The 13,298-nt window shown below is 50.6% G+C and overlaps 1 protein-coding gene across 1 annotated transcript in view; it reads left to right on the top strand.

Annotated features, from left to right (window-relative positions):
- Positions 1–256: 256 nt before the first annotated feature.
- Positions 257–13,298, top strand: part of DSCAML1 (DS cell adhesion molecule like 1) — a 251,109-nt gene continuing 238,067 nt past the window's right edge. The window contains exons 1-2 of the mRNA XM_084807087.1: positions 257–650; positions 4,651–4,797. Of these exons, the coding sequence (XP_084663213.1) occupies positions 257–650; positions 4,651–4,797 (541 nt within the window). The remainder of the gene's footprint in view (positions 651–4,650; positions 4,798–13,298) is intronic.

The following is a 13,298-nucleotide window of genomic DNA, read 5'->3' as shown; positions in this document are numbered from 1 at the left end:
GCGTGTGCAGCTCCTCCTTCCATATCTACCTATCTGGTGGGTACGGGCTTGCCCGCTCCTGTTGTAGGCCTTGCGGTGGCCTTGGGGGCTGGAAGTGAGCTTCGAAGGCAGCTGGCTTGTTTCTGGAGATGGTTCCTCAGTCAGTCTTGCCAGGGGAGAGCCCCTGTCAGTATCATTTCCTTGGTGCTGTGAAATGCAGGGTGGGGTGGGAAGCTCCCTGTGGCAATAGCTGACTGGGCCACCCTTTGGGGTTTGCATGGGGATGCTCCTGACGTCCCTCCTAGTAACGCTTGGTCTCCATTTCATTCCTTTTCTCTCCTTCCTCCCTGTAGCACACACCGAAGGTGTCGGGACCAGCCTCTACTTCGTGAATGACTCCGTCCAGCAGGTGACCTTCTCCAGCACCGTGGGGGGGGTGATCCCTTGCCCAGCTGCAGGGTCCCCCAGTGCTGCCCTTCGCTGGTACCTGGCCACTGGGGATGACATCTATGACGTCCCGCACATCCGCCACGTCCATGCCAATGGGACGCTTCAGCTCTACCCGTTCTCGCCATCTGCCTTCAATAGCTTTATCCACGACAACGACTATTTTTGTACCGCAGAGAATTCCGCGGGCAAAATCAGGAGCCCAAATATCCGGGTTAAAGCAGGTACTGTTTAAGTACTGTTTTTTTATTCTTTTGTTGTTGCCTTTTAATGGCGTTTTTAATGCATTTGTTTTATTATTGTCTTAATTATGTTTTTATTTTCAGTGTTAACAACCCTGAGTGCCATTTCCAGGTAGAAAGGCATGACAGAAATGAAATAAATACATAAATGAATGAAATACTGACTGACTAGCAGGGAGTGGGCTGGGTCTGAGTCTTGTCTTCTGAGTGGGCTGCTTTACGAGGGGGGCAGGTGGAGGAGGGTGACAGTTCTTGACTGAGGGCAGCTTAGACCGCTGGGACCAGAGAACAAGAGGCATTGCCTAGAGGAGGCCAATCTGTTCTGTTGGGTGTGTGTCTGTCGGGGCAGAGAAGTGCAAGCTTTTGAGTTGCGCAGAAGGCCTCGCCACGCCGGCTTCTCCAGGCAAGCCCTGCTGGTGAGGCCTCATCCTGCTTTCCGTGCAGTGGGGCTGGATGAAGCTGGTCACATTCCTGCCAGGGAGAGGTTCCTTTGCAAGCCCCCCCCCCCGCCTTGTTTGCTGCAGCCTAAAGAATCTGGTGGCTAATGGAGGAGAGGAGAGGGGCACGATGCCCAGAGTGGCGGAGGAGCTCTTCTGGTCAATGATTGACAAGGGCTGGCTGGGCTGGGAGCCCCCAGTGGTTCCATTAGGTGACCTATTAAGCATGGGGCTGGCAGAGCACACCGCCTCGGAGGGACCAACGGAGCTTGCTTCCTTTCGGGCGTTGCAGTGTAGACTGGCATGAAATACGCAGAAGTGAATTATTTACCTGAATTACAATATTGGTTATAAAAAGGGGGGGATTGGAGGGAGTGATTTTATTTTAAAGGTAGGGGTAGAAGCTGTGCTTGGTAGAAGGAGCATTTCTCTAGTATTCTCAGCATGTGGAGGGGACTCCCCCTCTTTTGCACCCCACCCCTATGTTGGCTGTAGGAGCAAAGTGGGAGGGAGGATCGTTTTTTCTTTTACCAGCAGATGTGTGTTGTTGTTGTTGTTTGAAGATGGTTATTTCCTAACCCGGCCAAGACTCATTTCTAGTTAGGATTTTACTCTGAAGACCCTGAAATGAGGGGGGGGGGGCACAAGCTCTGGCTTCTGCCTTTTGCCCTAGGTGGTATCCCTGTTGGCTGTTGCTTAGTCTGGGCAGGGTCGCCACTTTCATCCAGATGAGCTTCTACATTGGTCTGTGATGGTGCTTGGTGGTAGCCTAGGCAAAAACTGCATGTTTGGAGCTCCAAGAGTTGATCCCGGCCTCTCATTGGTGGCTTCAGCATTGTAGTGTTTGACATTGCAAAATACTGTTGTTGATTCTCAGTACCCAGTGGAGACGTCTGATCTGGCCACGGTCATGCATACTATGGTCACATCCTGTTTGGACTACTGTAAGATGCTCCATGTGGGGTTGTCTTCGAAAACGCTTCAGAAACTTCAGCTGGTCCAGGATGCTGCAGCCAGACTGATGACTGGCTGGTTACAGGGATCATGTGACCTCCTTGTTGCAGCAGTTTCACTGGCTACCTGTCTGTCTGGGGGCAGAATTCAAAGTGCTGGCTGTGACCTACAAAGCCCTATACGGCTTGGGACCAGGCTACCAGCGACCTGAAAGACCACCCGCTCCCGTATGTACCTGCCCACGCCTTAAGGTCTTCACGAGAGACCGCCACCTTCAGAGGCACATTTGGTGGTGACACAAGGGAGCGCCTCCTTGGGGGCCACTCCGAGGCTGTGGAACTCCCTCCTAAGGGGGGCTAGGTTCACCCCTTCTCTGCTGTGCTTTCACCAGCGGGCAGAGACCGCTTTTTCCAAGAAGGCCTTTGGCATGTAAGCGGGCTTGTTGGGTTGAATGCTGTTCTTATTCTGTTATTGTTGTATTTTTAATTGTGTTTTAATGCATTTGTTTTATTGTTTTAATCAAATTTTATTTATGATCATAAGCCACCTTGAGTGCCATTTTTGGGGGGTACATAGGCAGGGCACAAATCAAATCAATCAATCAATCAATCAATCAATAACTTCAAAAAGCACTGCTGGGGGAGCCCACTCTTTTCAGTATACTAGATGTAATATGCATGTCAAGGCATGTTTCCCTCTGGATCCTTAATGGGTGGGGGAAGGAGGAGCCCTTGAACCTAACACTAATTCAGAGTTCTGTCCACCAACTTGGAGGTTAAATTTCCCACTCTTCCTGTAGCATGGTGGATGTTTCTTTGCCATGACCATCTCCCACAGACGTTCTATACTCTATCTGTTCTCCCCCGCCCCGCCCTCCAGGTTATATGTCCTGCAGTCTCCATAACCCATGATTGTCCTCCCCCTGACTGGGGGAGAAGGGGGAAGTCCAAAGCGGAGATGTATTGCTTAAACTGCTTCCATCACTCTCATACCCTCTCCTTGGCTTGGATGCCAGCACAAACAGGGGCAGGGGCAGGTCTGAGGAGCCGGGGCAGGGGCAGGGGCAGGTCCTGGGGTAGCAGGAGGAGCAGGAGGGATGCGAGGCCCGCCCTGGCACTGTGTGGCACTCGCTGCACGGGGACAGCCTTGAGTGGTTCTCTCAATAACCGCAGCTCAGGCCAGACAAAACGAAGGCAGGAAGGCAGGCGCTGTCTCTGCCCAGGCGAGAGGAGTGTGGTGCTCAGCTTGTCCTGGCGGGGGCTGCCCTCCCCACTGCCGGAGTACAATAGACAGCCGGGGGTGTTCCACGATCCGGCTTAGTTACTGGAGGCGCCGGTGGCCCCAGTGGGACGAAGGAGCTTTACTGCTGAGGCTGGTGCCCGAGCATCAGCTGGCTGTGCCCAGGTAACCTCTTGCTTGGGCTGCTGGTTGTGGCTCCTCCGAAAGGGTATTGCAGAGCTGGAAGAACGCAGAAAAGGACCACCGCTGTTATTAGGGGGTCGGAGCAACTCCCCTGCAAGACAAGGTTACCGGAAGGATCAGGTCCGTAGCGTGGGAGCGCTCCTTAATCCTATGCTGCCCCTGGGTCTTTGGGTGGCTGTGGCGGAGGTAAGGAGTGAGTTTGCACAGCTACGCTCGGTGCGCCGACGGTGCCCCCTCCGGAATCGGTCTGGCTCAGCAGTAGTCGTCCGCGCTTTGCTTGCGTCACATTTAGACTATTGCCGTGCGTGCTACATGGGGCTCCCCCTGAAGAGTGTCTGGAAGTTTCAATTGGTGCAGAATGTGGTAGCAAGGCTGCTAACCGGTGCATGGTATTGGAACCATGTTACACTCGTCTTGAAAGATCTACACTAGTTGCTAGTTGCTTCCCAGGCTCCATTCAAGGGGCTGGTCTTAACCTTTAAAGCCCTGAACAGCGTGGGACTTGGCTATCTAAGGGACTGCCTGTCTCACTGTGAACCTGCCCATGTATCAAGATCTGCAGAGAGGCCCCTTTGAAGGCACCATTACCTGCAGGGGCCCATTTGTCAGACATGCGTGGAAAGGCTTTCCCTTGTGTCGCCCCAAACTACGGAATGCGCTCCCTCAAGGACTACGATTGACCCCTACTCGCTTGGCCTGTAGAGAGGGGGTCAGGACACATCTTTTCAATTTAGCCTTTTAAAATGTGTAGTTTTATTGTACGTTTTTTACATTTTTATGCCTGTTGTAAGCTGCCCAGAGCACTTGGTTATATGGGATCATACATATTTTTAAAAAAGAAATAAATTGCTGGCGTACCTTCTTTAATTAGCTTTCAGGGCGTGGCTTGTTAACTTATTTTCTGTAGTGTGATCCTTGTTTATTTTACTGGGTTTCTGGTGCATTAGGTGAGGTGGAAGGTTGTGGACTCCAATAAAGTTTGAATTGTGTCCATAATGTACAGGGGTGGAGGGGTGGGGATGGGGGGTGCGGGAGACTTACTCATGGCATGACTGTGCTGGCCTCCATAGGGTGGAGTGGTATGAGGAACAGAGAAGGTGAAATCCTGTGTGAAGTGCATTGCTGACTCTTCTGCCCCACTGACCACCTCCCTGTCCTTTTCTCCCCAGTTTTCAGGGAACCTTACACAGTCCGGGTGGAGGATCAAAGGTCAATGCGTGGAAACGTGGCTGTTTTCAAGTGCCTCATCCCTTCTTCGGTGCAAGAATATGTCAGTGTCGTGTCCTGGGAGAAAGACACAGTGTCTATCGTCTCTGGTAAGAGAAGAGGCCGTGCCGCCCCACCTGCCTCCTTTCTCCAGTGGCTGTTCCTTGTGTCCTTCAGGAGGTTTCCCTTGGGGGGCGGGGAGGGGTGGAAAAGCCTCTCTCTCTCTGTCTCTCTTGCAGTCACTGGCCCAAGGGTCACAGTGTGATGCAGGCTGGGGGTTGTAGCGGCTCTTGCCCAGCCCCAGTGCTAATGGGGTACAAACGCTTTCTGTGGAGTTACAGACCTGGAGTAGATTCTCCACCAGCATCCCATAGCAGGCTGTCTCTGTGGGATATTGATTCTGCAGGGCCCTTTGAAGCTTGTCTTTGGTTCTGGGGGTGGGCATGGGGGCGGGAAAAGAGTGGCTGTGATTCTGTGTTCATGCCAAGGAACAAGGGAAGTGTGATCTTGTTCCCGTCAAGCTGGTGAGGTAGATGCTGCCTTGCCCAACAGGAGCTGCATAGACCAAAGTTTGTGGTTGGCTTGCAAGTGAATCATAATTAAAAACCATCAGATGGCCCAAGGATGTGACGTTGAGCTGTCTTTGGAAGGAAACACTCGGCTGAAACAATCTGCGAGGTGTGTTGTAAGGCCTCGACTGGTTTTTAAAAACTGTCTGTCTTCAACCCAAGACCTACCTGCATCAAAGTCCCAGTTCTGCAGAGATGGGCAGGATTTGGGCAGGCCCAGAAGAGGGGGAAAGGGTTGCCAAGGGAGCCCCATCCCTCCATTTGACCTTTTCAATGCACGCCCTGCATTATTGGAAGGAAAGGGAAACGGATTTTATAAATTGCTCATTGATTTGTGAGCAGTGTTGGCCTGGGGCAACGTCTGCTTTCGTCTGTTGGATAATGTTCATGCGCGGCTCTCCTGTTGGTCCTCAAAGGCTGGGATGAGCTTTCTAGGGTGTGTACACCTTGTGGCAGGATCCCACAATCTGGGTGGCCTTTCTGGAGCAGAGGTTCCATATTGGAGAACTAACCCAGCCAACAATCTGAGACTTAAGGATCACAGCAGTAGAAAGAGTGCCCTGATTCCTGGAGTACAGAACGTGTGGTGGCTACAGAACCTGAGCAGGAGGTGTCCAGAGTCCAGTCAGGGGAACTAGTGGATTTCTGGGCAACTGCACCACTGTGGCATGAGTGCAAAGCCACCTGAGACTGGCTGTAGTCAGATGTGAAGCTCTGGGGGTTGGGTGGGGAGCAGGCTCTTGCTGGAGGAAGAGCCCCATGGCAGTTCAGGGTCTGTTTTAATGATGTTTCGTGGCTCAGAGTGCCTCATCCTTGTAACGTGCGTCATAATGAGGTTGTGTCTTCCCTGGAATGCAGTTTGCTTTGCAGGGTGCCAGCCTCTGTGTGTGCCTAGCCTTCCTTCTCTAGCTCCCCAGAAGCACGTGCTTTGGGGCGAGCCCACTGAGCATCTGTCAAAAATAATCTTTGCCTGGTTGCACTTGCTCGCTTTGCATCCCTTCCAGGTTGCTGCAGCTGCAGTGGCCTCCTCCTCCTCCTCCTCCTCCTCCTCCTCCTCCTCCTCCCACTGTTTGTGAAATTGCTGGCTGAATTATTTGGTTAACTTGGCAACATTGAAATTTACCCTGAAATCAAAGATGAGTTCTCGTACAGAACGTTATCCTACACATGCATCATGATTAGTCTGCTTCATTTTGGTTTAATGCCTGCCTAACTGTGCTGCTGTCTAAGAATGTGTGTTTAGTCAAGTCAGGGGTTGCGGAGAAATTACAGGTTTTCAAAAACCCATTTGCTTTGTCGGTGCTCACATCCAAATCTATCTTGCCTCTAGTTCTCCATCACCCTGCAGACACGCAGTCCCACTCCCTGGGTTTTGGATTTTAATGAAAGGTCCCATGATCAGTGTCTCAACTGTGGTGCTTGCAGGATGGCGGCAGGTCTTCTCTGAGATAGTGCTGCACACCGAGGCTGCGATTTTGAACCCTGTGGCTAGTCGTTGGTCTTGATCTATTGGGTTTTTAAAAATTCATTTTGGTGGATGTGCAGCACAGCAAGCCAGCTCCGGGACATCCCTCTTCCAACAGGAGCGGGGAGAGCGGCAGATACCATGGACACCCTACAGCAACACTTCATTTGAAGCGGCAAAATCTGGTCACCTGTGCTTGGGGGGGGGGGGGCGAAGCACATGTGGTGTAGCAAACTGTAGGGAGGAAGCAAATCCAGATATTGCCTATCTAAAGAAGTGCAGAAATTATAGGGACAAAATTGTTTGTTTGTTTGTTTATTTATGATATTAACATGCTGCCCTATAACTGAAAGTTTTCAGGGTGGTGCACACAATAAGAAAAACAGGTTATACATAACGAATAAAATACAAATTTAAAAGCCCTTGAGAAATAAAATCCCAATCATAAAAATCTAAAATGCCTGGGAGAGTGGAATGTTTTTGCAGCTGAAAATGTAAGTGTGGGTGTCAGGCCTGCTTGGAGAGGCCATTTCATAAACATGGTGCCACAAGTGAGAAGGTCCTCTCTCTTGTAGCCACCCATCTAACTTCACTGGGTGGTGGCTTCCAGGGGAGAGCTCCTAGAGATAATCCATGGGTCCAGGCAAGTATATCAGAATATAAGAAGAGCCCTGCTGGGTCAGACCAAAGGACTATCTAGTCTTTCATTCTGCTCCCACAGAGACCAACCGGATGCCCCATTGGGAGGTTCACAAGCAGGACGTGAGTGCAATGGCATCCTCATGCTTGTGCTTCAAGCAACTGTCTTTGTGAGGACAGTTGAGATCCTCCATTACCACAACACTTTCTCCTTTGGAGGCCTCCCTGATTTAATCTCCATCTCAAGATCACCCAGAGTACTTTGGTTGTGGGGACAGCAGCAAGTCCCTGATACTAAATTACATTTGGGCCTGGTGTTGTCACCCACAGGGATTCAGTGGCAGACTCTGCCCCTTTTAGGCTTTCTAGTCTGCTTGACGCTGTGCCCTCTTTGCCATCCAGGGCGACACCTCCTCCAGGACGCCCTTCCTTGCCTTTCCTATAGAGTCTGGCTCCAGAGATGACCGTATCCCACCGCATTCTCTCCGTGCCATTTCCGTTATGCCCACTCTGTCCAAGTTCTCCATTCAAACCAAGCACTGCTGCTCTCCCACCTTGGCTTGCAGGGTTCCAGCATTAGCACAGAGGCACCTGTGCAGAACGTCCTCCTCCAGATGCCTCTGCCCTGTGCATTTTCCCCTGTGGCTCCTTGGCCTCTTTGACTGGCCATCATGTTTTCTCTGTGCTCATGGCCAGTTTCCACCCTGTCCCCATTTGGGCAATCAGACACATTTTCACCTCCATCCCCAAGGGATGATCCACCCCGAACCGGAAGCTCCCCAGCTCTTGCCGCTTTCCCCGAGAGCTCAGTTCAGAAGCTGCTCTGCCACCTTTTTGATGCTAAGCTCCAGCAGTCTGCTTCCCTTCTAGCTCAAGTGGAGCCCATCCCTTTGTGCAGGCGCAGCGTATCCCAAACGTTCCCCAGTGCCTACGAAAGCTGAACCCCTCCTCCCTACACCACCGTCTCATCCACGCATTGAGACTCCTCAGCTTCGCCTGCCTAGCTGGCCCCAAGCACACAACTATGACTTCATCATACATGTGACATTGGACAGCGTGCATTCCTGTGCTTGCTTTTAACCTTTTTGCTTGTTGTTATTGGGTTTATCTGAAAAACTAAGTTCTTTACTAGCAGGAGGCAGGGAAGGGTCAACAGCTGTGGCCTGATTGCCCGGTTGCCAGACTTGCACAGGTGCTTAACTCACATGTGTGCTTCATGTCTTTTTACCTTGATGTTTTGCCAGTGGGGCTGAGATGCTTTTTTAGTGGGACACTGAGTGGGAGGAGATGTTCTTTTAGATAGACAAGATAAGGAGATTGTCCACAAACATTTCCCTCTCTCTTTAGGCATTTATTTGGGATATTTATATCTAAGTCAGTTCTCTACTGGGCAGGGTAGACTCAGTAAAAACGTTACTTTGGCTGTGTGTCGGTGGGGCATTTTGAGTAGGAAGGCTGTGGGACTTCAGCTCTTTAGGCATCCTGTCATGTAAGCGTTTGGCTTTGAGTGGCACCTGGATGTTGGTGGGCAGCCTGAAAAGTGCCTCTCTTCATCCTCATATCAGAATTTGGTTGCCTGCCATGCAATATCGTGGAGCTTTGTCCTGTGGCTGGGCTTGGCGTGCTTCAGCTCTTGGTCCGGAGCATGTATGTATGTATGTATGTATGTATTTATTTCTATACCGCACAGTAGCTGAAGATCTCTTGAAGTCTCCTGTTATGCTGGATCTCTTCGTGTTATGACGACTGTCCTCTGCCACCCTTGATGGGTTTGGGGCTGCAGGCACAGGAAGTATTATGGGGCAAAGAAGGAGACTAAGGAGGAGAATAGACTCTGGGCATCATTTCCCACAATACTTTGCTGCTGCCATGACAGCTTTTGAGTAAAAGGTTTAGAATAAATAAATAACGACCCCTCCCCCCCCGGACTGGTGTGGAGCTTAGAGCAGGTTGGCTGGGGCTGTAATGGCATTGCGCTTTAGAGCGTGATGGTTGTGGCCCTTTGTTTGATGAGGGCAAGGGGTCAGGTGTACAAATCCCCAAACTTCCAAATTGCAGATTTGCCATGGGGGAAAGGAGAATAAAAGACTCTGTGAAAATATGGGGGCTTTCATTGTCCATTTGATGACTTGGGGTTTTCTGGAATTCTTGTGGGGTTTGGCCTTTCAGAGCCTCTCTTACTCCAGTGTTGAGCTCCCCTTTCCTGGTCCTGTGCTTTATAAGCCTCGCTAAAGTTAATAGCATGGGAGTGCCTGCCTGCCTGCCTGCCTGCCTGCCTGCCTGCCTGCCTGCCTGCCTGCCTGCCTGCCCTCCCATGAGATTAGAGATTGATCCAGTTAATTTGCCTCATCGTCATGAGTTTGCTGGAGAGGTAAAATTAACACGTAATTTTATGGGGAAATCCCCTTTTCTTCATTAGTTGTTTTTACTCTCCTTTTTCTGTCTCTGTTGTGCGTTAACGTTTAGTCTTTAATAATCTGGAATCAAATTAAATTCTATATTTTTAAAAATCATTTTATTTTCTCTCCAGATATAATGAGCGCCAGGAGACTCAGCATGAGGCTACCCAAAATTAAAGCTACCGGGCGTATTTATGGCTGTTGTGCTCCCATTCATATTCAGCTGCCTGCGCTGAGCTGAGCTGAGCCTTTGCATAGTAGCTTGGCTGCCAGCCCCGGCCAGGTGGTATCTCGCAGGCAGAGCCAAGGCACAGCTTTGCCTCCTCGGCACAGAGAAGCCACTTTGTCCTTGCTCAATGCGTGCTCTCTTTAGAGGGCAGTGATCTGCTGCTGCCACAAAAGACCGGGGTGCTGAGCACAACAATGGGAGCTGAAAGAGAATTCTTGTTTGCCTTTCTTCAGGGAGGGGACAGGCAGTAATCTGCAGTGGAAGAACCTTTCCAGCTGTTGGCTTTATAACTCTTTGCTTGCCTGCTCACTAGACTGGTGAGCAGCACTAATGCAGCACTGATACTACCTAGGATGTTCTGCATTTGTGTGTGTGTGTGTGTGTGTGTTGTGTGTGTGAGAGAGAGGGAGAGGGAGAGAGAGCGCGCGCATGAAAAAGTGGGCACACTTGGTCCAACAGCTAGTGAACTAGAGCAGAGCCTTGTCTGGGGATAGCCAGTGGAGTGGTGTGGAGAAAGGAGGAGGACGCGACCACAGAGGAAGGCATTTCCCTCTCTAGCTGTCCGGGCACCTGGCTGCCAAGGTGGCACCCTCAGATCTCAGGCAGTTACACGGCAGCTGCAACTCCCCTTGGGAGCTGCCGGATTAAAGCAGGTGCATTGGGAAAGGTAAACAGCTGAGGAAGGGAGGGGGCTTCCATCCCCACTTGCTAACAGCAGCAGCAGGTAACTGCCCGCCTGTCTCTGTGAGCATTGCACAAGCACAGACAAGTAGCTGCCTGCCAGGCATGTGTGTGACTTGGAGGCTAGAGGAGAAAGTTTGCATTTCGCGGTTCCCCTAGAGAATGTTTGAGGATGAGCTGGGCTATTCTCTGCAGTATCTTTGGGCGGCTCCCCATTTCTGCCCCAACAAACAGTGTTCAGCAAATTGCCACGGTTTTGGTGAGCAGCTGCTGCAGTCTTGCTTTTGATACCTGTCTCTCCCTGCTCCCCCCTGCCCCCAAGTGTCATGCCTTGGTATAAAAAGGATAAATTTCCACAAAGAATAGCACCTGCAGCCCTTTCCGAAAAGGGCCCAAGAGAATTCCACGTGGATTCCCTTTTCTGATGCCCCAGCCATCCCCACCCTCCCAAATCATCCCCACCGTCTACTTGATGCTTTTGATTTGGCTTGTGAGGGGCTCAAGGGGGGAAAAGGAAAGACCCTTCCCAGGAGCTGCTGGGAGCAGACTTGCGGGGGCAAGCAGAGCGTGTGCAGTGGGTCTATAGGAAGTGGGGATTCACAACAGCGTCCATGGAGGGGCAAGTGTGTGCTCCTCCCCAAATTTGGCTGGGCTCTCTTCAGATCTGCAGTAAGCTGGCCCAGGCTGCCTTGATGGAGGGACTTATTTCAAACGGGCTCCACCCGTTGCAAGTGAGCGAGTTGCATTTGTCGAAGAAGGCCTCTTTTGGGGAAGGCTGGAGGCAACCCGCAGCTCCTGATTCGGCTCTCCCGCCAGCTCCCCTTCCTGCCAGACGATGGAAGCCTTGATGTGGCCCTCGGTGGGAGAGTGTGGGAGATGTGCCATGAAATGTGACTGATCAGCCGTCATTGGAAGACATGCAGCAACTTCTTGGGAATTCCCACTTGGCTTTGATGCGGTAAAGAAATCTCTGTAGGGCTTTGCATGGGACCAGCTAAGTATTCCCTGGTCTTGTGGTGTTTGGTTGGTTCTTCCCCCCATCCCCCACTCCAGAATGACTTGCCTCCTGCCCTGCCCCCCTTCCCATGTCCTCAGGATTGTGCTCAGGCCAGTTACGTGTTTTCATTGTCGTTCTTGCCAAATGGGGTGAGATTCTGTCTGAAATAATTCCATCCTTCCCCTGGAGCCTTGGCGTGAATTTTATCTAATCACCATGGCAACAGATAAAAAAGGTGTGAGCACCACATCTCTCTTTTGCTGTGATAATTCAGATTTAGATATTCAGATCAGATTGGAGATGGAGATTTTAAATGGAGCAGGAACAGCAGAATGTTTACTGCTGTTCTGGGCCTTGGTGTGTGATGATCCTGTCCTTTTGGAGAAGGGGTATATGTGACATGTTCCCTGCTGGTGTTTTGAAATAATTAATTTGTCAGATGTGCCCTGATAATTCAGTTTCATTTTTGATGGAACCATTATATATAACTTACATAAAATGCATGTCAGCATTGCCAGGGAAGACTTGCTTGCAGAAAGCTCTAGCAGAAGCTAGAGGCACACCTTATATAACACAAAAAGCAAAGGTAGCTGTGTTGGCCATAAGAACAATTCCAAAATCTGCACCAGGGCATTACCTTTATTAAGCAAACTTAAAGGTCACAATATAGTGGCGAGCTTTAGAGTTCTCCAGAATTCTTCATCAGGTTAGATGGTAAGCAAAGCAAAAGCGGGAGAGGCGGGGTGTGGGTGGGGGAAGAAATTTGCCTGGTTTTGAAGCCATGCAGCCTTGCATTTAGTCACAGTCGTAAGATGGGATGTCGAAGGAGGTTTCAGAGGTGAATCTGAGTCTCCCATTGGGAGTGTCAGTGGCCTTTGTGTTTACCAGTGCAGCTTCTCCCTCCTTCCTGCGGCTCCATCCATCCTGCCTTTCCCCTTACCAGCCATTTCTGTCCACCTGGCAGGCCCCCTTGCTTGGCACTCCCCTGCTGCACTTGTACCCTCCGGAGTGATCTGCACTTCCTTCTCCCAGGGTGTTCATTGGCAAACAGCTTCTGTTTGCTTCTCTGTGGCAGGTCCAGGCATCCCTAGGTGGAGCTGTGTGGAGAATTGCATCTGTGACCTCTGAGGATGGACGTGTCCCTCTGCCAGAGGAGGTGTATTTATCCATCTCCACCTCTCCTTCTATGTGGTGTACAATAGTAAGAAAACATCAGACCAGTATGAATAGTCATGTAGTCTGCTGGTCGGAATATTGACTAAGGAGAGCCAGATTCAAATCTCTGCTAGGTACGAAGCTTGCTGTGCCAGTCACTCTCGATAGGGCTGTTGTTGTGGGGATAAAAACAGAGGTGGGGGAAGTTTGCCACCCTGAGCTGTGGAGGAAGAGCAGAATATGAAATAAAACAAAACTATGTAAAATAATAAAATGGCTAGAGTGGTGGCTTCAGGCTGTGTCCTGGGGACCCTCTCAGGGGTTCCTCAATGAGAGCTGTAATTCCCAAAAGACTGCACACTTCCTGTCATTTTATTTATTTACTATGATGTGTCACCTTTCCTAGGAAACTCAAGGTGACTTTCAATATGCTTAAAATACATAAAGTCGCATGTTTAAAAATTCAGCAAAACATCA

The sequence above is a fragment of the Heloderma suspectum genome, chromosome 6, assembly GCF_057233095.1.
Source record: "Heloderma suspectum isolate Gila_16-S chromosome 6, 16-S_ref, whole genome shotgun sequence".
In the NCBI taxonomy this organism is placed as follows: Eukaryota; Metazoa; Chordata; class Lepidosauria; order Squamata; family Helodermatidae; genus Heloderma; species Heloderma suspectum.
The sequence above is the reverse complement of the archived record's forward strand: the minus strand, read 5'-3'. Positions and strand labels throughout refer to the sequence as shown.